This window comes from Chlorocebus sabaeus, chromosome 14 (assembly GCF_047675955.1).
Source record: "Chlorocebus sabaeus isolate Y175 chromosome 14, mChlSab1.0.hap1, whole genome shotgun sequence".
Lineage (NCBI taxonomy): Eukaryota > Metazoa > Chordata > Mammalia > Primates > Cercopithecidae > Chlorocebus > Chlorocebus sabaeus.
In genome coordinates this window covers 65215029-65240031 of record NC_132917.1, presented here as the reverse complement: position 1 = coordinate 65240031, position 25003 = coordinate 65215029, and the positions used below count along the sequence as shown (strand labels likewise).

General features: G+C 42.9%; 1 protein-coding gene across 3 annotated transcripts in view; it reads left to right on the top strand.

The window, feature by feature from the left end:
- Nucleotides 1-25003, top strand: part of SPRED2 (sprouty related EVH1 domain containing 2) — a 129739-nt gene that overhangs the window by 53173 nt on the left and 51563 nt on the right. Inside the window, exon 1 of one of the 3 annotated variants that reach the window (XM_007970429.3) lies at nt 17647-17836. The exons of the other annotated variants lie outside the window; for them this stretch is intronic. Within the exon in view, the coding sequence (XP_007968620.1) occupies nt 17820-17836 (17 nt within the window). The 5' untranslated portion in view covers nt 17647-17819. Of the gene's footprint in view, nt 1-17646; nt 17837-25003 lie in introns of those variants that run through there. 3 annotated transcript variants of the gene reach the window in all.

Below are 25003 nucleotides of genomic sequence, written 5' to 3'. Positions count from 1 at the left end.
AAGTATTTCCTGTACATGTTTATCTACCCAGCCCTAAATTATATTCTCCAAATGATAAGAGAACTTTTCCATACTGGTGTGTCAGACTCCTCCTTAGAGAGATTTCGATTAGGCACCACAGCAAGTAAGGCTAAACCAGAACGCCTTATCCCAGAACATAGGGAACCCACTATCGGTGGAGAGCAGCCTTTGGTGGGTTTTGATGGACACTCAGCCTCCCTCCTCCAGGTGAAAGGTAGCTTCTTTCTGGCCAGAATCCTAAGGATATAAAGTATTAGCTGTAGTGGGCCCTATTTGAGGATATTTTAAATTCCCTGTTGAATACCACAGGGGATATTAGCTAAAGAAATTCTGCTATTTTGAAGAGCTCAAAATACCCCTCATTGGACCATCACTTGTTCTTACAGCATCTTGCAACTAGAAACAGGGCCCCTGCCCTCATAGACAAGGGAACGAGAGTGAACTTGGTGCTCATGACAGCACAGAGAAAGAGGGAAAACCTCTGTTGAAGCTTGGGCCGAGTTCAGACCTGATAGACAAGTATAGTTAAGCAGGCGTGGGCACTTTACTCATAGGCCCGGTCCACCTGCCTCTGGAGCCCTTCCTTGCTCTCCTACTTTTTGTGCTTACAAACCCCAAGCTAGCATGCTGGTGGTATTTTTAAAACGTAAGCCTTCTTGTATGACTCTTGCAGAGAGGCGGTGGTGACCGGGCTGCGTGGGTGGCGGCTTGTGCCGCAGCGGAACTTGGAGGAAGGCCAGCTGCCTTTTACTAAGGCCTTCCGAGGTGGGGCTGGGATGCCACATTTTTCAAACACACCACCGCAAGGCAGCACCCCTCCATCTTGGAGATCCAGGTGACTCCACTGAGAATTACTGCACCACACCGTGGCTTCTAGACCCATACTGTCAAGTACGTAGTCCTCGCCACCTGGGCTGTTGAACCTCAAAATGAGGCTAGTACGAGCTGACATGGGCCAAAAGTGCAAAATACACATTGGATTTTGAAGCCTTATTAGAAAAAAAAAAAGAATGTAAAGTATCTCATTAATGATTATTTTATTTTGGTTACTGTGGAAACAAAAATATTTTAGATATCTTGGTTTGTGTCAACTATGTTATAATTAATGACACCCACTTTTTAATTACTCTTTAAATGTAACTAGTAGAAAATTTTAAATTTTGTACGTGACTCAAGTTCCATTTCTGTAGACAGTGCCGCTAGTCTGTGCTGTGAGTTCAGCTGCCAGTTGTGGCTTTGAAACCAGTACATTCCCAGAGGTTCCTCTCCTTAGTGGCCTGGCTGAGGGGGTGACCCCGCCCTAACCGTGGACTGCCTAGGGCAGTGGGTGGGGACAACCTGCTTCCAGGCAAAAAGTTAATAATTTAATAAGCAGCAGCAAGAATTTCTAAAAATTGTTTCCAAAGCACCCCTCCTGGCTTTTTTTTTTTCTTCCTCTTCTTCTTAGCCTTCTTCCTGGACCAGCCTTCTTCCTGGAAATCTTTTTTTAAATGCAGAACTCTTCCCTTCTGTCCCACATGGGACCTGTGGGGGTGATGGTGTCCAGAGGGGCTATTGTTTTATTTTATTTTCTTGTTTAAATTGTTCTTTTGCCCACAGGTCAGGCTGCTCCAGTAGCTGCCTTTTAACCCTTCCTCTGCAGGACCATCTCAGAAACCACCCAGCAAAGACTGGGAAGCCACCCTTTTAGACCAGTTCCCCCTCCCTTCTCCCTTTGGAGTGGTTACTCAAGCGCAGACATATATTGGGAAAACACAAGGTGGATGTGAAACCAAGGAAACTCGGGCTTTGAGAAGTACAGAAGTGCAGACCCACAACCGACCTCCTAATGTCAAGCTGGCATTTTAGGAAAAAGGTGTGTGTGGCGGGGGGAATTCCACTGGTGTCTGAAAGCCCCCAAGTAATTCCCTGTTGCAAGGAGGACTCTCATGTTGACTTCAGAGGTCCAGGCAGAACCTGTTGAATTGCACAGTTCCCATTTGCTAGAGGATATTACACAGTGAGATCTCTGCTCAGGCACCCGTGCTGAGGGCTTCTGTCATCAGCCAGTGGAGCGGCCCTGCACCGAGGCACCTCCCTGCTTTTACCACATTTTGCCCACCCTGCTGTCTGTCATGTACTGAACCTTTGCTGGAATAATTGCCATATGTGTCAACATGTATTAAGTGCTTGCTGTATGAAGGTACTATGCAAAGTGCCTTTTGCCATGTGCAGCTAACTGGCATGACAAACCCCAAGATGCCCCAGAGGAGATACTCTTGCTTTCCTGTTTTGCAGATAGAGAACCTGCAGGTTAGAAAGATGAAATAAGTTGACCAAGCTAGAAATTGGTGGGCAGGGAACACAACTTGGGCCATGCTGCTTTAGAGCCGCCAAGTGTTTAACTGTTAAGGTTTCATTCGGCACTGCCTGTACCAGCCCATGTATGTTACCGTTCCATTCTGTATGAGCATTTGTCTATTATCAAGACATCTGCTGGTACAGGCTGGGACACAGCACCAAAGGAGGGTTAAATTCTGGGCTGCCAAACCAGCTGAGCTAAGAGTTAAGCAGCACCGCGCCTCTGAGCTTTGCTGGACTAACTTGGCGAGGTCTAGAAATGAGCAAAGGGGTAAGAAAGAGCCGTGTCTGTCTGGAATCAGGCTGCCTATTTGGTTTGACCTCTCAATGGCTTCATAGGTTGGGCTACTCCTTCTCTGGGCAACAGTTTCCCCAGCTCTAAAATGGAGATCCTAAGAGCGCCTACCTCAGAGAACTGCAATGAGAATTAAAGAGGACACATAAAGGCGAAGTGTACTTGGCACGTCAATGTCATTAATATCATTAAAGCCATTTAATGCTCTTTGAGGGAGCATAATCCTATATAAAATAGAAGATATAATCATGTGGCTTGAATTTTTTGTTGTTTTAAGGCAAATACATCAGAGCATGTACCTTTGCATCTGAACACATACGTTTGTATTTGAATGTTGTATCTTTCAAAGCCATGACCTCACCTCAGGAGACTCCTCTCTCAGCTTGATCTCACAGCCCTTTGCTGGAAACATTTTCAGAAGCCTTTGTGGAACTCTTTTCAGAAGAAAAAAAAGAGAAAGTGGGGGCCATACTTGGCACTAGTAAGTATTTACCTTGTAAAGGTAGATTTTTAAGTTTATTAGAGCTAAGTTTGGTAAATAAATCCAGAACAAGCTTTGATCCACTGAAGTTTAAAAAATGGTGCTTAATTAATAGTAAGGATGGAAATTTTTTTTAATGGCTGGCTCATTCATGATTGACTAGCCTTGAAGGCAGTTCCAGAAGAAAGGTTCCAGGCAGCTTTTGACTTCTGATACTATCTCTGGAACACCAGTAGAGTCTCCTGGGGCAAAAGCTTTAATGACAGGGGTTTGGGGATGAGTATGCAGCCTTGACTAAGATCTACAAGGTTGAGTCTGGAGAGTAAAAATTTATCTTATTTACACCTACAGTATTAAGTGACACTGGCATCTGAGTTGACCTTGTCGTTGGGGCTTGCATAGCTACGAATGGGGCCAGTAACAGAGAAGGTTCTCTGCATCCAAGGAGTAGAGTCCAAAACCTGACTTTTGACCTAGGTTGACTTGCTCACTAGGTCTCTTTATACCTTATATACCGAATTCAAACCTGGATATGTGAGTGCAGGTCAAGGGAAGGACCCTGAGGTTGGTATTGAGTCCTTGCTGAGGCAAGGACTTTAGAGTTGGGTGTGTAAGAAGCACTCAGTCTCCTTGTACAGTGCAATGGACAGAGCAGCCAGGGTAGCTGGAAAGCAACACCCAGTTGGGGTGGGTGGAGGAAGAATGCATGTCCCCATGGAACATGATAAAGCAAAGTTCAAGGCTCATGATGACTAATAGGTTCACTAGGAGGATGTGTGACCAAGCAACCTTTGTATTATTTCCTACAGGTGGAAATAAGAGGTGCCATGTTCGTTCTAAACTAAAGTATCTCTTAGAGGACATTGCTATGGAAAAAGTGTAGTGCCTTGGAGTTCAGCTGGGTCAGATTCCAGCCCTGCTCTCTGTTGTGGTGTTGACTCAAGCATAGTAACTAAGGTTTCATGAGCCTCATTATGCTCATCTGTAAAATGGAAACATGATTACACTTCAGGGTTGTCATAGGAGGGAGGGTCATAGGAGTTACATAGATGAGGGGCCTCAACTGATGCAAGTGTTCCACCTCTCCCAGGCTCTGAGAATGACACCAGAATCTATCTTTTTGCCACAAGAAAGTAGGCAGAGGCTCATCGTTGCTCATCAGAGTATGCCACCTGCCACAGGAAAATAGCCCCAGTCTCTTCGTGAGGAGAGGCTTGCAGTCCTAAGAGAATTCTACTTCCTCTTTGCTTGAATAAGACCAGCTGTTAGGGCCCCAGTACTCAGCAGCTATGACAAATTTCACTGCTTAAGACCCCTCGGCCTCTTAAAACAGGAGTTTTTCTGTAGCTAACATAAGCTGCTCTCAGCAAGATGCACATTAGCACTTAATGCTCAGGTGGGTGAGGGGGAGCAGTCAATGGAACACTTGGTATCCACTGCAATCCTGATATTGATAACGAGTCACTTCTCATCTGGCTTTAAAGTAGGTCCAGCTTCTGGTTTTAACCTGTTTGCCAAGTCCCTAGTTTTTACTATAGCTCTCATGTCATCTTTGATTGCACCGGTAATTTAGGGATGCTCAGCCTGGATGCCAGACTTGGAGGCCCTAGAGAGACAGAAAATCAGCCAGGGGGTCCCAGGAAAGGCTCGAGCAGAGAGTATCCAGCTGTCCCTGTCCTTTCTCACTCACTTACCCTTGCTATCTTCCTGAACTAGCATGTTAGGTTCTCAGAGTACTAATGCTCAAACTTCACTGTACATTAGAATTACTGGGGAACTTTTTAAAATCCAGGAATTCAGGCTGTACCCCAAACAATTAAATTAGGCACCAATTAAAACAACAAAAATAAACCTCCCAGGTGATTCCAGTGTGCAGCCACATTTGAGAACCAGTGTGTTAGCTGATGGAATGTAAAATCGAGTGCAGTTACTTGCTGGGTTGACTTTTGTGTGGTCACCAACTCTATCATCTGAGGATCATACAGGACAGAAGTGTCACCCCTGGCCGGGCGCGGTGGCTCAAGCCTGTAATCCCAGCACTTTGGGAGGCCGAGACGGGCGGATCACGAGGTCAGGAGATCAAGACCATCCTGGCTAACCCGGTGAAACCCTGTCTCTACTAAAAAATACAAAAATCTAGCCGGGCGAGGTGGCGGGTGCCTGTAGTCCCAGCTACTCGGGAGGCTGAGGCAGGAGAATGGCGTGAACCTGGGAGGCGGAGCTTGCAGTGAGCTGAGATCCGGCCACTGCACTCCAGCCTGGGCGACAGAGCGAAACTCCGCCTCAAAAAAAAAAAAAAAGAAGTGTCACCCCTGTGGGGCCACACTGCCTGTTCTGGTCACTAGTGAGGTCTCAGTGGCATATAGCCATTGTAACAGCCCTTTTTCCTTTTTACTATGAAACATTCATAAAGATAGAATAGTATATGCCCGCACCCTATGTACTCATCACCCAGCTGTCATTCATGTCTCCTCCGCCCCACCACACACACTTTTTCTCGTATGGAGAGGGTGGACTGCAGTATTTTAAAGCAAATCCCTGGCATATAATTTCATCTATAAATGCTTCAGTATGTATTTCTGAGAGATAAGGACTTTAAAACAAGAACCGCAATACCATAATCGCACCTAAGAAAATTAACAGTAATTCTTTAATCTCATCTAATACCAAATTCATGTTCTATTTTCTCCAATTTGTCTGAAAAATACCTTTATACATTGGGTTTTTTCCAATTAAAGCCCAAACAAGTGTTACTCATTTTTAGTAGTTTGACTTTAACCCCAGGGTAATTAAACTGTCATTGTGTACACACACAGGTAATGATGCATATGCCCTTCTGAAAAGAAGTGTAAATGGAATTTGGCTCAGCTGATGTTTACTGGATGGGCTTTCTCCTCCTTCCTTCCTTAGCCCTTCTGGTGGGATCTTGACATGTTACAGAGGAAATACTAATTGAAGCCCCAGCCACAACCACTTCTGTGCTCTGCTTCTGCCTAAAGGCATGTTCCCTTTGGTAAACTTAGAATAGAACCTTCAGGATGCGTGTGGAAAGACAGTATGAGTCAGCTCCGTGGACAGAATTTCCTGCCCCTTTGCTAGAGGCTGTGTCTGAGAAGTGCTGGGACTGCCTCCTGGGTTCCTCTCTGGTCTCTACTGAGGACTGCTGCTTTGACAGTTACCTAGGGAGTTGCCCAGGACTTGTGTTCTGATGGAAGGACCAGCCAACACCCACACAGCCCTGCTTTCCTTGGTGTGCAGATGGCTCTGTGCAGCCTTACCTCCAGCTGGGCATCTGGGTTCGGGTCAGATGATGACCAGGAAAGGAGGGGGTGACTTTCTGCCCTCTGAGGTAACACCTGCCACCTCATCAGTCAATGCTTTGCCACAGTGTTCCCCGTCTATGAGATCGAATGCTGTTAGAATTTCTTAGAGTCAGACGCTACAGCTTGAATGGGTGATGAGGCTTTGAGGGGGTCGGCAAGAGGAAGATAAGGATGGAGAATGGGCAGCCTAAATAATCAAACTGTATCACTTCTTCCACAAATACCAATCCAATGCTACCACATATGCGTCATTCATTATCTAACCCAACAAATCTAGATTTTGTTTTGTTTTTCTGTAGCTTTTCTCTTCTTTAGAAGGGCTTTGTCTTGATTTCAGATGGGTTTGCAGTTGCAAGATTTTCTTCTTTCTCTGTATCATGGTCAGATGGTTACAGAACAGTAAACAAACATCTTAATATGTAAAGGCAACTCTAATGTATAAGGTTATTTATCACAGGATTATTTTTAACAGCAAAAAGTTTGGAAAACACTAAATGTTCATTAATAAGGACCTAGTTAAATAATTGTCATGGTACATCCTTATAGTGGAATGTGGTGCAGATATAAAAAGAAAATGGATTCGGTTTTTTTTTCAATATGGAAAGACTGGGAAGAGATAAACAGTAAGGTCTAGAACATGTGAGTAACATGCTTGCTACCCCTTTTTTGTGAGATGAGGTTGCGAGAGAATACATGTTTATATTTGCATAAACCCTAGAAGGATACACAAAGCAACCTTTAAGAAGTGGGTACCACTGGCATGCGGGGTAGGAGAAGGAATGGGGCAGATGGGATGGTGGGAGTATGCCTTTGTATTTTGATTTATGAATCAAATCAATGTGATACCTATACAGAACAGTTAATAAAATTAAAAAGAAAAATGCATCTATTTTTACATTGTACAGATAAATTAATGGCTTTATTATGCCCCAGTTAATCTGTTTTGTAAGCTTCTGACCACTGCTTATCCACATTTAAACAGTCCAGAATCAGCTCTGAAACGGACCCATGTAACCAGCCCATGGAATGCATGCCCTATTCTTCCCATGATGTTTTCCTCAACAACAGATTATAAATACGTGGTTGACTCCTGGAGCCCGTGGTCTTTTCCCCTTCTTCACCCTGAAATATAAACTGAGCTGACAGCCTCTAAAGTTTAACTGTAGGGAACAGGGAAGGCGGGTGCCTATGTCCCACAGCACAATGGGCTTCTGTCTTCTGTCTCTGGAGGAGGTGCGGTGGGAGGATAGGGAGCAAAGGCATGGCCTCCTCTTCCACCTCAGTCTCTCAGTGCACTCTTGCTTACCTGTTGGCATTCTGTGCACCATATCGTCTGTATGTTTGTGTTTATTTCCTGCTTGTCCTGAGTGGTAGCAAAATCTCTCTGAGCTGAACTGGTCCCACCCTAGTAGCTTTGGAATGTTCAAATGTTAAGACTTGCTCTTCACACTTGGCACATTCTTAGCATCGGGGGCAATTCCTCCAGGGCTCATGGGAAACAAACAAATGAAATCCATGGAACTCTTTTCTCCATCTTGAGTGGAGAAAGAGGCAGAGAAGATCTTTGGGGAAACTTGAAACAAAGAACCTGTGAGAGTGAACCTTGTTTAAAAGTGTTCTGAAAGATGAAATTCGAGGACACTTGGGATCTATTCTCGGCTCTGCCACAAATGTACCTCTTCTATTTTATTCCAGTTTGTGCATTACTATTAGGTTTTTACCTACAGAATAAGTAGAGCCCACATTGGTTGTCCATTCCCCTTGCTGTTTCTTCTTAGCCAGCTGACACTTACTTTAATGAAACTTGAGAACTGTCCTTTTAATGGCAGCTCAATGAAGAGAATGGATAAGCCCTCCTCCTTTGGCCCCTTTCTTCCTTGAATGAGGACTATAGTGAGTACTGTTCTGAGGATGAGTGCTGGTCAGTTGAGATTCGATCAGGGACTTGTTATCTCTTCTACAGATCTCTGTCCCTTCTGAATAGGGTTATACACACAGTGGAAATCACATGTGGTCACAGCTACCTGAGACCAGCATACAAGCCTTCGCCTCTTCCTCCAGTGCTGGGAAGGGTTAATGTTCCTGTGATGGAGGGCCAGATGAAGTCATTGACTGGCGTTTAGGAACCATGTTGACAAATGAGTATGTGCTGCAACTTTAAATGCTTGAGGCACATCAGGGGTGGCAAGGTGCGTGGACAGGGGTCCCCAAATCTCAGCCAACTCCAGGGTATGTGTTCTTCAGAGGAAGGGCCTGTACTCTCTAAATGTTCTCAGTCTCTTGCTGAGTGTGCATTGTTCAGTTGGGAAGGGTAACTGTGCACCTATGAGACTCCCCTGTAAAGCCCTCAGCTGCCAGACACAGCAATCTTCTTTTCTTGGTGAGGTGCTTCGGATCCCCACTTCTCTCCCCTCTCCCAGCAAACTGTATTAGGCTCACTCTTGGGGATACCTGAGAGGAGGAGATACTCAAAACAAGTTGGGTGCTCTCCACACATGCCTCCGCTATGCAGAATGCAGGTGAGCCATGGGCAGGAAGTTGGGCCCCAAGTCAGTGGTCTGTATGCTTTATCTGATAGTTTCCCATCTATTAACCAGTGAGCCCTGGCTCACATTCACTGGCCTATTTTTTAAATTTCTGATAGAGCTAAAATGTTTGTGGCAGAGCCAGAAAGAACTTTCAAGTGTTTAGTAACTTTGGCTGCCCTGCTGGTGATTTATTTAACCTACCACCTGAGAATTCTCATCCAGGTAAATATCCTAGATGTGATCATCTACTTTTAATTCTGGAATCATCGGAAACCACAAAGTTAACTGTGACAGAATTTTGGGATTGGTTATAGTTAGGTAGCTGATTCTTAGTACAGAACAATGAGTTTACAATCTGAATTTAGAATCTTAGTAAGGAACAATGAATTTAGAATTTAGAACAATGAATTTAGAATCAGGCCCAGTTCTGCCTCCTGCAATTAAATTTGTACAAGGAACTTGATCAACAGCTGTAATTTTCTCTTCCATCAAGTATGCTTGGTCTGGACCTAGGTGTTTCTAAGGTCCAGTTTAGAATTCCAGGTAGCTCTTCTAATTCTGTAGTTAAAGTCTAGGGTTCATAAGGTGTGAACCTCATAAATTATTTATTTGCCCCTCTGGGGAACTGAACGAAAGCAGAAGAAAATAAAATCTTGCTAAGCCCTGTGCACTATCTCTTTTATCAGGAATGAATAAATAGAAAAACAGGGGAATATTATTTTCCAGTAATTTTTTAAATGGATCTCAGTGGCAAAAAGTATGTTAAGTCAGCAAACGTGCCTCACATACTGTGGATGCCTGTAAGACTCTTACATTCCTCTGCCTAGATGTATTTCAGGTGAATGTTTTTCTTTGCATTTCCTAAATTTTCTGTAGTGAATTTATCTCTTTTTGTAATGAAGAAAAAAATACACATCACAGAAGTTTGCTATTGTCATTTCCTCCCCTCATATAATCCTTATCTCTACCCCCGTAGAAGCCAATAAAGGATAATGTGTATTTGTTGAATGAATGAAGAAACCCAGTCTCCCGTGGGTTTATCATGTGCCAAATGCGGAGCTACAAAAGGAAAAATGAACAAGAAAAGACCTAGAGAATCTCAAGTCCAGTGGTAAAGATGACATGCAAGTCATAACAAAATGCTGTAATTGTGGTACCAATTGCCATGAAGACAGAAGAGGTTGTGCTGTAGACTCTGTCTCCCTATCTTGGGTCTTTTTCTGGGATAAAAGTCCAGTGTAATTCTAAAACTCAGTGCTTGCATATTATATAACCATAACTAATGTTGACAGTAGCTGCTGCTGTTGACTAATGTTTGTTTGTAAGGAAAAGTGAGTTCTAGCTTTGGGGTAAGATCCACATCCTTTTGGACTGGTGTGTGAGTTTTGTGTGGTCTCTTAGATCCAGCATCAGGGACATAGCTTTCCTCCCAATCCATTGGTCTTGATCCACCAACAGTGCCCAGCTTTCTTTCCACTCCCCTCTTCTTTTTTTTTTTTTTTGAGACGGAGTCTCGCTCTGTCACCCAGGCTGGAGTGCAGTGGCCGGATCTCAGCTCACTGCAAGCTCCGCCTCCCGGGTTCACGCCATTCTCCTGCCTCAGCCTCCCGAGTAGCTGGGACTACAGGTGCCCGCCACCTCGCCCAGCTAGTTTTTTGTATTTTTTAGTAGAGACGGGGTTTCACCATGTTAACCAGGATGGTCTCGATCTCCTGACCTCGTGATCCGCCCGTCTCGGCCTCCCAAAGTGCTGGGATTACAGGCTTGAGCCACCGCGCCCGGCCAACTCCCCTCTTCTTTATGGAATACTTTTATTATTAGGTAGTTTTCTCATTTCGCTGTGTTGGAGCTTCAGGTACTAAACTAGTTTAAACCCTGCATTTTCTAGACAAGGAATTTGAAGCACAAAGAAGTTAAGTGACTCTACCTCAGGTTGTATAACTAGTGGCAAAGCTAGGCCAAAGCTACTGCCTCTCAATAGAATAAACTTGCAAGATGTCTAACTCCATTAATTGTGGGCTGTTTACCTAGGGGAATGATTACAAAGTATCGTTGAAGGTTCTTAGAAGACATTTCCATGTCCACAGCTGTATGGGCTTCTGACAAACAGATAGCTTCCATGTGAAAGGTTTATTTAGCTAGGAATCTGTCTTGGATAAGTTTTTTTGTGGCCAGCATCAAGGTAATAGATTTCTCCACTGAAGACTATTCTTAGAATTGTACAGAGCAGCTTCAGGTCTAATTCTGGCTTAGAGGTAGGGAAACAGCAGAATGGGTTGAGCTGGCCTGAGTGGCAGATTTGGGTCTAGCATGCTTAGTCCAGTTAATGATCCTCTTGGTGCAAGTGCACCTTAAGGAATAGGCCTTCAACTTTAAGCTGATTTCAAGTTCAGACTTCATTGTTCAGCCTATCAGGTGCTAAATACATTAAATGATCACTCCTTAACTCCCTTTATCTCATTTCCAAGACTTGAGTTAACCCAATCCCTTGAACTTCAAATTCCACCTCTAGATCTAGACTTGGTCTGTCTGCAACCAGGTCTGAAGCCAGGCCTTGTCCTGGTTGGTCCTCAGCACTCTTTTGCCAGACTTGAAGGGGAAACTGGTCTCCTCTCATAGACACCTGGCCTCCCTCAGCCACATAATCAGCACCCTGAATGCTCCAACCATTCCCTGTCATTGCTAATCAAGCCCCTGGCTCTTCCCATGCTTTCCCAGAGTGACTTTCCCATATTTCTGATGTATTTTGGATTCTTCCTCTCTCATCAGTCCTGCTGCATTTGTGTAACATACTGTGCAGGAGAAACTCAGACTATCTAGACAAAGCCTGCATACTAATCCAACCCCCTATTTTCCCTCCACACAGTCCAGGAACAAAATTTATGGGTGTGATGATAGAACCCCATGGAGCACCCCACACAGAGTGGGCTTTGGGAGAATGTGAGTTCCCTTTTCCTTTCTCTAAAGAAACCTGGGCTGAAACCACAATCCTAGCTCTGAAAGATCCTTACATTATAGAGCCTTTTTTTTTTTTTTTTTTGAGACAGAGTCTCACTCAGTCTTCCAGGAGGGAGTACAGTGGTGCAATCTCTGTTCACTGCAACCTCCACTTCCTGGGCTCAAGCGATTCTTCTGTCTCAGCCTCCCAAGTAGCTGGGATTACAGGCGTCCACTACCACACCCAGATAATTTGTGTATTTTTAGTAGACGGGCTTTCACCATGTTGGCCAGGCTGGTTTCAAACTCCTGAACTCAAATGATCCACCTACCTCGGCCTCCCAAAGTGCTGGGATTACAGGCGTGAGCCACCAAGCCCGGTTGAGCCTCTTACTTTTTTTTTTTTTCAATCTACTTGGCATAATAACCCATATGCATTTCATCTGCGAGAGCCAGGTCTTCTGGCTCTGGCCAAGCTGAACATCCCCAAATTAACCCTGAGCTTTGGAGAGAGCTTTATTTTACCTCTCTTGCCAGCCTGTTACACTTTAAGAAACATAGCTGAAAACTGACTTAGCTTCAAGGAAGATTTGTCACTGTGTGTTCTGAAGTCCTGCTCTACTAGGTAACGATAGAAATCATCTGCCTCCCCTGCCTCCTTGACCGGCCCTCATCATTCTCGTCAGTATTTAACACAGGCATTCCTCTATTGGATTGGCTTCTCAAAGATGTTGATATTTGCCAGTAAGGCAGCAAGTGACCACCAGAAAGACACTGTGTATATCTAAGTACACCCCAGTTTAATCTGTTCAAACAGCTGGCTAAGACTTCTTTTTTTCAAGAGAACATAACTGAAGGCAGCTAGAATGGTTTCTTTTGTTCAAATTTCCCCTCCCAGAGACCAGTCCCAGGAGTTCCTTCACCTGCATTATCCATTAATGCTGTGAATTCATTTCCCCCAAATAAACAAGCTTTCCTGCCAAAGAAAATATGCAGTATGATTGGATGCCAGGGGTATGTCTTGGGACCTGATTTTGAGGCATGTTCTTCATTTTTCTAGGTTGGTCCTCATTCTCCTTACTGAGCTCTTATGCACAGGGACAGTGTGGCTGTAGCCCTCATTTCTGAAGGTCCTCGTTGCCTTGTTAATCCTGTGTGTGGCTATTCAACCCCCTTGAAAGCATCCCTCATTTCTGTTTGCTTAGTTTCCTGCATGCCTCTTCCAGATCATCTTTCACCTCTTGCTTCCACCTCTGGGGACATGTGTGGTTTCTACATAATGCACAAATGTGACTTCGGGGGAGGGGAAGATGGCGGTGGACTCATACACTTCAGCTGGAGTCACTGGACTCTGAAATAGGGGAGGTCCTTTCTGAGTGGGCTGGTCAGGGAAGAGGGGAGGTGGAAAGACCAGCAGGCAACCTCAGGCACTGTAGATACAGTGTATACTGTATATTGTAGATACAGTGCCTGAGACAGAAAGCTATGTATGTGTTTTGCATTATAAGGAAATCGTGAACTACAGCTCCTGTGGACCAAATCACCATAAATGACACTCTTGTATCTGATTCTAAATTGAGACATTGAGGAGAATAAGGTATCAACAATCAACATTTCTATAGGAAAAAGATCTGGTTCTTTATTCACCCAAATGTTGATCACCAGGGGTCAACGAACTTTCTCTATGAAAGTTAGATGGTAAATATTTTCAGCTTTGGGGACCATATGGTTTCTGTCACAGCTGTTCAGGCCTGCCTTTGTAGCTCTCAAGCAGCCATAGACAGCATATAAACACTCGAATGTGTTGCTGGCCATAATTTGCCCACCTCTGAGAGAGTCTAAATTCATAAAATTTACTAATATCATTATCATTGTTCACATAAATTGACGAGTGTTCTGTATGTGGCCAGGCTCTGTGCTAAGTACTTGTTGTGAATGGTCGCATTTATATCATTCAAAACAATTCTGTAAGATTATTAATAGTGTTGTATCCATTTTACAGGTAAGGAAGCAAAGGCTTAGAGAAGTTAAATAACATTAAGTGTGGGCAAGGCTGAATTTTGAACCCAGAAAATTTCACTCCAAGCTCATGCTTTATACCACTACACAATACAGTCAGCCTATAGTACCTGCATCATTGATATCCACATTTGCTTTTAGATCCTGATTGTAGCCAGTATTTGGACTTGTTACATACATATATAGCTAAAGTTTTGCTTTACAGTTAGAGCTAATTTTGCTTCTTACCTGCCAAGGATCAGTGCTAGGAAATGAATACATGAAGGCCTGGAGAGCTCAGAGGCAGAAGACATATATGTCCAGGCTGGTTTCCAGGTTCTAAGACACCGTGCTCTGAAAATAGTGAGGTAGAGCCAGGCCTGCAGCAAGCTATACTACTCCTTGGAATGGCCTCACCCAGGCCCAGCACTGGCATGAGCTGCCAAGCCATTGCACACAGGTGCAGGTTCCTCAGCTGCTGGTGGCACAGACCACACTAGTATGGTCAGGGGAGACTGAAAGTTGCATAATTAAGTTGTTTTCTAACTACTGGTATTAGCATGCAAGTTGACCAAACAGAAATGTCTGTTAAAGACGGCAGGAACCATGTCTTTGTTGTTACAATGAGTGAAGAAAACTTAGAGTAAAAGTAAAAGATCAGGGGAAAAGTATCCCATATGCTATCACCACCAAAGTTCTTTCTTCAGGCTCGTTGGAATGGTAGTGGGGGTTGAGGGTGGGGATTCTGTGGTCAAATAAGTTTGGAAAATGCAAGCCTAGAAAAACTTGAACAATATTCTCAAGGATATAGTATGATGTTTTCCCAAAATGTGTCTGTGTGTGTGTGTGTGTGTGTGTGTGTGTGTATATGTGTCTCCCCTTATAAAAATGTTTATAAGGAATATCCTTTGAGAAACCCAAACCCAGAGGCATTTCCCAGTGTTAACATTTTGGTAAATTTCTTTATGGTCCAAGATTTTTCAAATGGGTGGGCATGTCAGCAGCAGTAACTGTGGTGATTATTAAATACATTAAAAAACTTTTTTTTGTTGTTGTTGTTTTTTTTTTTTGTTTTTGAGACATGGTCTTTTGCTCCATCACCCAGGCTGGAATGCAGTGGCGCAAACATAGCTTACTGCAGCTTCAGCCTCCCAGGTTCAGGCTATCCTCCTGCCTCAGCTTTCTGTGTAGCTGGGACCACAGGCATGCACCACCATGCCCAGCTACTTTTTGTATTGTTTGTAGAGACAGGGTCTCACATTGTTGCCTAGGCTGGTCTCCAGCCTCAAGCAGTCCTCCCATCTCAGCCTCCCAAAGTGTTGGGATTACGGGCATGAGCCACTGTACCCAATAATCTCTTTTTTTATTTTTTTAGGAATAAGGGTTATATATATTCATTCCTGTGTGTTTGTGAATGTTTAAGTTCATTTTGAAACAGTTCATAATTACAGAAATGTTGCAAAAACAGTATGAAGGACTCATTTCCCCATTTGTTACCATTTTACTGTCCTTACCTTATCCTGTGTGCATGTATGCACACATTAGTATTGCTGTTATTTTTGTATTTTTCATTACTGAAATCTGAATTATAAAATTCTTCAATGAACTGTGAACTTATTCCTCCAAAATACCACAGAAACTCAAATTAGACTAGAAGTTTATTAATTTCCCCCATTTGTAGCTGTTGCATTAAGGTAAATTATGCTTTTCAGGTGTGTGAAAGGTTATAAAATTTCAAGGAAACATTTTGATAAGGCTGCAGCCTGCATTCCTCATGAGGAAAGAATTGTCAAATCCAAGGAAGTCTTCAGTTCAGGCCCAGGCAATCCTAATCAGTCTGGATTAGTGGGTTGTAATTTGATGTTGGGTGGGACTGTCCCAGCCATTTGGAGCCAGTTTGAAGTCCTATTAGACAGGGTCCTTTAAGAATTAGAGTCAGCTGTTTGCTGAGGTGGGAACCTCAGCCTGAAACATGCTTCCGTTTTTAAGTTTCAGGACTAAGGGGGCCATGCAGGAGCTCTGGGCTTTAGTGACCCCTGTATTTTGTTTCCTGTGGTGACTTGTCATGTTTTCACAGCGCATCAATGTGGATAGTTTTCAAAGTGACAGCCAGTTTCAACAGTGGTTTTATTTCACATACATTGGAGCTTCCATATCTGGACTTTTTTTTGTCAGCCACTAAATCAAAGCTCTTCCTCCTCCAGATGGTTTAAGACACCCAATTTGAACATTAAGTGATTCAAGCAAACACTGTGCCACATTACCAAAGGACCTGTTGGTTTAAGAGACTATGGATGTGACTTACATAACCTCTCATGGAGCATTTCCAAAACCTTATAAGGAAGCTGGATATAGTCACCTCTACTTCATAATGTTAACACTGAGCTCACGAACGAAGCCAGGGCTTGTGTCCTCAGAGAATGCATAAGGAAACGATCACCAGATCGCCCTAGGAGAAGGCACTAGGCACTTGTTCAGGAGGTTGATGCAACACTCACAACAGCCATAGGACACGTGTATCATACCTCCCAGCTGGAAGGCAGAAACAACTTCAAGTTCAAGTTCAGCTCCCACACCCACAGGGCCGCACTGTGTAAATGGTGCCCTCCACTCACATGTGTGGTAGCTCTATACCTAACTAGAAAAGTGCCTTGTTTAGGTATAAATTAGATGGAAAAAAAATATTTTTTAATTTTTAAAAACATTTTGTTATGAAAATTTTCAAAGATACTTCAAAGAAGAGAAATACAGTCAACCTGCATATATGCACTACACAGATGAAACCATTTATCAAGATTTTGCCACATTTCTTTACCCCCTCCCTTACTTATATTTTTGCTAAAATGTTCACGGGAAACCCCAGATATCATATCATTTTACCCCTAACATACTTCAGCATGCCTCTCTAAAAAAGTAGACATTTTATAAACACAATGTCACTATCCCACCTATAAAAGTAATCCAGGACCAACATTTTGATGTGTACTTTTTACATAGCTTCTGCAGCTGGGTCACCTCACAGCACAAGAATCATTAAGTCCATGCCTACACGAATTCAGCTGATAACTCTTTTTTTTTTTTTTTTTTTTTGAGACGGAGTCTCGCTCTGTTGCCCAGGCTGGAGTGCAGTGGCCGGATCTCAGCTCACTGCAAGCTCCGCCTCCCAGGTTCACGCCATTCTCCTGCCTCAGCCTCCCGAGTAGCTGGGACTACAGGTGCCCGCCACCTCGCCCAGCTAGTTTTTTTTTTTTTTTTTTTTTTTTTTGTATTTTTTAGTAGAGACGGGGTTTCACTGTGTTAGCCAGGATGGTCTTGATCTCCTGACCTCGTGATCTGCCCGTCTCGGCCTCCCAAAGTGCTGGGATTACAGGCTTGAGCCACCGCACCCGGCCTTCAGCTGATAACTTTAAAGAGAGGGATCCTTGCTCTCAACTTTGTACAAAATTCTTTGTTTTGGGGCTGGGGGCGGGTGAAGAATCTGCACTTGTGGTTCTCCAGAATATAATCTCAGGTATTGAACTGTGCCATTTGCTTCCTGGGCATTTCATCCTCTCATCAATGATTGATAATCATAACTTACAGGAATTTTTTTAAACAATATTTTAATTGGAAAACGCATCTGTCAGCTGTCAGGCTTCCAGTTTCCACTTTTGAGAAGCAGGATGTTGAATGTGAGTAATGACACAACAGGCCTATAAAATGCGGACTAACCCTCGGATGACTCATCCAGTACAATGCAGTATATTTGTCAAGGAGACTGAATCATATATGGGGGAAACCACTTCTCAGGCAGCCAGCTGGTTCTCAGGTCAGCAAGAGACGATCCATTTTTATCGGAAGCTTTAGAGTAGCAATAATGCTAACACCCAGCACTCGGGCTCCACAATGTAGAGGAAATGGCATCGCCTGGCAGGTACGTGCTTACTGTTTACATGAACTTTATTTTTTTCATTGTTCTCTTCTGCTTAACCTTTCTGGTGCTTGCTTTTAGCATTTTTTTAAAGGAGAAAAATTATCCTAGTTGTAGAAGACCACAGTGTGTATGTGTTTGTATCTGTGTGTGCCCACGTGCAAGGACAGATAGGTAACCTCTGGTCTGTTGATAGACACAGGGCTCTTACCCCTCATCCCTCTTTCTGAAAACAAATTTCTCCTTAGATGTTCTGATAGACTTTATTTATTTATTTATTTAATTAAGTCCTGAATCTAAAAGATGCTGCCTAGGAAACAGCTTGCAGAGATGGTATACCTTTTGGGTGGGTAGTGTAGAGCTTTAAAAAAATGAGTAAGTACAGGTGAGCTGAAGGAGGTGGTCTAATAATTACTGTTGTGTTATGTTGGATTTCTTTCAGTACTGTGCTTTTTTCCTACCCCCAAGATGCGTGACTTAATGCAAGAAAGCTTTTATTCCCCTACCGAGTGAATAGGGTGGGTTTTTTTGTTTGTTTTGTGTTTTTTTTATAAATCACAATTTGCTCATACTGAATTCATGCATTAACTTTTTCTAGGTGGGAGAAAGGGTAGTGGGGATTTGGTAGCAACATTTAATTATAGCGTTCACATGATCTGAAGGATCATTCTGCATAATTGGGAGGCCGTGTCTGCCTGTCTGACCCTCTCTCTTTCTTCACCCACTAAATTTAAACAGTGTCTGACTAGTTAAAGCACATATCTTATTTATTTGAGTGTATAAAACATTCCTATGTGTGTTGACAGTCTATTCAGTGTCTCCTCATATTTTAAAAAAATACTTTGTGAGTCTTGCTTGTTAGGGACAGATGCTATAGTTAGTTTATAGCAGTACTATTTATGCTTTCCTGGTCTGTCTGTCCAGAATGGCTAGGTCAGGACCTATAACACAACTGCCCACAAATTTGCCTAAGATTTAGCATTTGTGGAGCAGCCCAGTGTATAGCAGTAAATCCTGTTATCACTCAGAGAGCATTAAAGAGATCTGGGGTTACCAAGCTGGAAAAATAGGCAATCTTTGTTTCTCTTCCCCTTTCTTATAAAGCCCATAATAATGACTTGTTTTCCTTGAAGTGTATGAATTTTAAGCTGTCAGTAAATGCATTCAATTTACTTACTTAACTACATTCAGAAATTCCTATAATTTGGAAAGCTCGCATGAAGGGAGTTTGTTTCTGTTTGTTTTGTAGATTAAGGGGTGTACTTTTTATAGAATGGCCAATTTGTTTTTGGAGACAAGACCATCTCCAAATTTCATTAATTTTGCATTCTATAAATGAAAGCCACCTGTTATGCTGTAACGTGCTAATTATGGTAGAGGACAATAATGAGGAAGAACAGTATTTGAAATATGTGGGGGTTTTGCTAAGAATTTTCCTGCCCACATCTGTAGTGCTTATTTTTATATGTGTATACATGCATATATAGTACATATTTAATAATAGCACTTGGTGACATTAAAAAATACTTCAGATTCAAAGTGAGGGCCATTTTTTATTAACAACATTTTTTTAAGTTGTGAAAGGAAGGCTACTTTAAAAGTGTTATTGCCATCTTATAGTAAACGAGGTGTTTTCTTACAGTTTTGGTGAATGCCACACTCAACTTAGGGTTCACTTTATCACATTCATTAGAAAAATATAAATTAATTTTGTTTTATTTTAAAGACAGAATAGCTAATTTCCTGTGCTTTCACGGAAACATTAGGTTTCATGATAGCATTTTTTTTCTCCTTGAGGCCTATGGTAAATGATTATAGTCAGGGATAAAAAAGAAATTCTTTTAAAGTAGTTGATTTAGTAACACTTTCTGTGAAAATGTCTTGTTTTTCTTTGATGTGTATGGTTGGGACTCGCTCAGGTCCTGTCCACATTCTTTCCAGAGCACCATATTCTGTTAGCTTTGGTTATACTACACAGGGGTTATACTGACCATTGAAACTGGACAGTGATAATCACTCCTAGGGTTGTGGCTGCCACGCCTCAGAGGCGTCTTTGCTGTTAAGCGCTGTGAGCCATCAGTCCAAAGGAACCACGTGGTTTTTAGATGCCTTCTTTCCCTTTTGAGGGAAAAGGAATACAGAGCCATGGCCAGTTCCAAAGGTCTCATATCATTCAACTTGGAAGCAATCAATAGATATTGAGTGAGACGCTGCCTATGCTCAGAGCAATGTGCTGGGGAGTGTTACATTTAAGAGCGCTTCAGATCTGAGCCCAGTCCAGTTCTTCTCTTAATTCCCGCCCTAGTGGGGATTCATTGTTATTGGAGATAAATTCCTCCCTGGATTTTCTTTTATTCATAGATTTACTGGAGTCTACAATCCAGAGTCACTCATTGCTATTGTGTATAAGCAACTTTGAGCTATTCCTTTTTGGTTCTTCAAAACCTAACTCTGCTTGGATGGAAATCAAGAAAGAACTGCTCTACTCAAAAATCCATTTGATAGTTTTGGTGGCCATGTTTTCTGAGCCAAGTTGAGTGACATAACCTTGGACAAAAGATTTTTGTTTTTCCTTTTTCTTGGGGAGAGTGACAGGGAGAGCATTTGAATCCTGAAAGGTTAAGAGTGTCCAAGATATTTTAGTGGAACAGTTTTTCCCAATCTTTGCTGGCTTGCAGATTTTTAGCACTTACTAAAATTATATTCTAAAGACTCAAGCTATTGTGAATTCAATAAATATTTTATAAAAACAGGTTTATTTAAAATTAGTATAGATCACTTACCAACATTTAAAGATCCTTATTTGTATTTAGAGGGAGACCTGTTTGTTATGGAGTCTGCAGTCTGTCCTTGCTGTCCGGATGTGTGGTTTATGGATGCGTGGTCATGATGATCACTACCTCAGGAGGCTTGGCCTGTCTATTGCCTGCTGTCCATTGCTCACTGTCTGCTGTGATGTTGTCCTCCCCACATCTGGAGTTTATGGTCATTATGCCTACATACTGGATGGGTTTAATAACACTTGTAGGTAAATCTTATATCATTATCTAGAAATAGCAACATTCCTGTGTAGCTCAGAAAAGCCAGAGACAAGTGTGGATCAGCCTTCTAACATAAACTCCTAAATGTATAAATGGGATGGATGATCACCCTCTTATCAAACTAGCATGGACTTCTGTGAGCCCTGAACATTCTTCTGGGTATACATTTGCTGACAGCTTGTTGCGTCAACTCCACCTGGATTGTCTTGAGCTGTATGTGGCATAGTTGTGCAAACTGTGTGCATTCCCTTTTGGATTTGTTTGTTTTGTTTGTTATTGAGACGGAGTTTTGCTCTTATTGCCCAGGGTGGAGTGCAATGACACGATCTCAGCTCACTGCAACCTACGCCTCCCGAGTTCAAGCGATTATCCTGCCTCAGCCTCCGAGTAGCTGGGATTACAGGCATGTGCCACCACACCCGGCTAATTTTGTATTTTTAGTAGAGACAGGTTTTCTCCACATTGGTCAGGCTGGTCTCAAACCTTTAAAAAAAAAAAAAAAAAAAAAAAAAAGATGATGATCATAGAGAAAGCAAATGCTGCAGCTCGGCCTCCCTACAGGTGTGAGCCACTGTGCCCGGCCCTTTTCTTTTTTTCTTTTTTTTTTTTTGAAATGGAATTTCAAAAAACCTCCACCTCCCTGGTTCAAGCGATTCTCCTGCCTCAGCCTCCCAAGTAGCTAGGATTACGGACGTGCGCCACCACGCCTGGCTAATTTTGCATTTTTGGTAGAGATGGGGTTTCACCATGATGGCCAGGCTGGTCTCGAACTCCTGACCTTAGGTTATCCATCTGCCTTGGCCTCCCGACCCACTTGGATTCTTATTTGCCAAGGTTTCTTCATAATAGATGATGGCCAGGCGCAGTGGCTCACACGTGTAATCCCAACATTTTGGGAGGCCGAGGTGGGCAGATCGCGAGGTCAGGAGATCGAGACCATCCTGGCTAACACAGTGAAATCCTGTCTCTACTAAAAATACAAAAAAATTAGCTGGGCGTGGTGTCAGGAGCCTGTAGTCGCAGCTACTGGGGAGGCTGAGGCAGGAGTCCGGCGTGAACCCGGGAGGTGGAGCTTGCAGTGAGCCGAGATAGTGCCACTGCACTCCAGCCTGGGCGACAGAACGAGACTCCATCTCAAAAAACAAACAAACAAAAACAGAAGATGACCATAGAGAAAGCAAGTGCTGCAGAAGCAGGCTGGCACTTCAGCCCTCTTAGAAAGAGCCTTTGGCTTGGGATGAGAGTAATACCTTCTTTACTGCACATCTGAGAGCAGCTCAGAGAGTTAGCTGCATCGTCTTCGTAGAGTTCAGTGTATAGAAACTACAGCAAGATGACTATCTCTTTCCTGATTTCAATCGAAGAGATGACTTAGTTTTCAGTGTTAATTCATTCATTTGTAAAGATTCTTCAGATTAGAGATGTCCAAGCTAGATGTGGCTTTTTGTTGTTGTCTTCTTTTAAACACATGTTCCTTGTACCCATCCAGTGGAGGAGATGGGTTGCCTGTTGTTGCCCTGGCCCTGTGGGGCTCTGCCGTTTGACTGGGCCTCTTGAATTCCATTAAATGAAGCACAGACAGCATGTGTCATAAAGGCTGCTTGGGAAGGGTGAAGAGCAAAATTAGTGTCTGTGGGTGGGCATGTGTTCTCATCACGTCGCCAGAGAACTGCAATGTGCAAAATCTGGCAGGAACCTGTTCCAAAGAAAAATAAAACAGCCCCTTTTTTCCTGCTTTGAGTAATATTTAAAAACATTGCTAACCCCCATGTAGAAGAAATGGAACTGTTAGGAAATTCTTGTGATTATGTGTGAGTGTTTCATAATCTGTGTGTTTAATCTTTACAACTGAGGTTAGAGACGAAAAGGGACTAATCATGAAAAATATTTTGGTGTATTCTGTTGCTGGTGTTGTAGACATTGTAAGGGATTAGAGGAATTTGTCAGAGCTAACAATTTGGGAAAAATCTATTTTGTTTAACTTTCTTCTGTTCTTCTTTGAAATGATTTTGTAAGAAAAGCCATTTTTGTCTCAGTAAAACCAGTACCAAAGGAAATGTTTGTGTTTTTCTTATATATGATTTGCCTGGTACCCCAAGGAACAAAGCAAAGCCAACATTTACACTTAAATTTGAAGCATGAGATCTTCCTCTTATAGTTTCCTCGAGAAGGTCTTGCCTATTTGTTAATTGCTCCTCATAGTATAGAAGAACTTTTTTAAGGGAGGATTGTGATGTATGTAGTTTGCATAATGGGGACATGTGTTACTTTTGTAATTAGGGGAAAGTTAAGTTTTTAAATAGTGTTAATGTTTACTCCTTTTTTATTTTAAAAGAATTTTTTAATAAAAATAGAGATGAGGTCTCACATTGTTGCACAGGCTGGTCTCAAACTCCTGGGCTTAAGCGATCCTCCTGCCTTGGCCTCCCAAAGTGAATGTTTACTTAAGGACGGCAGAAATGTTCCTAAGCTAAACCCAACATTTCTAAATTTGAGGTTCTTTACCTATTTCAAGTAGCCTCTCTTTGTTTCACAGATTATCTTTTTTTATTGTGGTAAAAAACACATAACATAGCATATATCATCTTAACCATTTTTAAGTGTACAGTACAGTAGTGTTAACTATATCCAAGTTTGTATAACAGATCTCTAGAACATTTTCATCACCCAAAACTGAAATTCTTTCCCAATTAAACAACAACTTACCCCCCTCCCCAGCCCCCAGCCTCTGGCAATCACTATTCTCCTTTCTGTTTCTAGGACTTGACTAGTCACATTTAGATAGCTGGTGTAAGCGAAACAAATCATGCAGTATTTCTTTTTGTGACTGACGTTTCACTTTGTAAAATCTTCACGATTCATCCATGTTATAGCATATGACAATGTTTCCTTCTTTGTTAAGGCTGAATAATTCCATGGTATGTATGGACCACAAGTGTTAAAGTTAATTCCCTATATGCAAACACACACAAAAAAGTTAACACAAGAGCTTCCATATATACAAGCAACTCACTGTTGGGTGTGCAGCAGTTTTCAGGGGATGGCATATCCAGGATGTTTTCAGTGACTGTGACTTTCCCAGAGAATGAAACAGTGTGAAGTTAGTCCTGGGAAGTGGCTGAAGCACACCAGTGAGTAAAATGAGCCGAGAGTTGTTCCTCTTGACCGACATTAAGTCGGGGGTCCTTCCACCTGTCAGTAAAGCTCTCTGGTGGAAGAAGTTGGCAGTAGCCACTTGGTTGCCCCGTCTTGGGCAGTGGTCTTTCTTTTTTTTTTTTGAGACGGAGTCTCGCTGTGTCGCCCAGGCTGGAGTGCAGTGGCACAACCTCGGCTCACTGCAACTTCCGCCTCCGGGGTTCTAGCGATTCTCCTGCTCCAGGCTCCCGAATAGCTGGGATTACAGGCACCCAGCACCACACCAGGCTGATTTTTGTATTTTTAGTAGAGACAGGATTTCACCATGTTGGTCAGGCTGGTCTCAAACTCCTGACCTCAGGTGATCCACCCGCCTCGGCCTCCCAAAGTGCTAGATTACAGGCGTGAGCCCCCGCACCCGGCCCAATTTTTAGCATTTTTAGTAGAGACGGGGCTTCACCATGTTAGCCAGGATGGTCTGGATCTCCTGACCTCATGATCCACCCGCCTCAGCCTCCCACAGTGCTGGGATTACAGGCGTGAGTCACCGCACCCCGCCAGCAGTGGTCTTTAACCACCGCAGACTGCATGACTTAAAGCTTGGTTGGGCTCCCTGCTGCAAACATGTTGGTGATGGCCAGGAAAGCCCATCTTCAGCAACTTAGCCACCACGGGTTTCAGTTATCTGTGAAAATCATGAGTCTTGACATAAAATACCTTCTAGTGCCTCCACAAGCTAGTTGACTTTGGGAAGTGGAGATAGCTCTAGTATTTCCTGAAGGTTCTTTCTGAATCAAGTACTTCAAACTAAACTACTTCCTTATAAATGAAAAAATATTTTAAGACTAACGTGTTAAAACCGTGAGGAAGGTTGGTAGCTAGTTGGCCTTTACATTATCCTTGCTGCCTGGTTCTTTTATGTCAGGAAAGTAACATGGGAAATATGTGTACTGAGTGGATGGCTCTGTCTTGTTATAACTCGGAAGGAAATTGC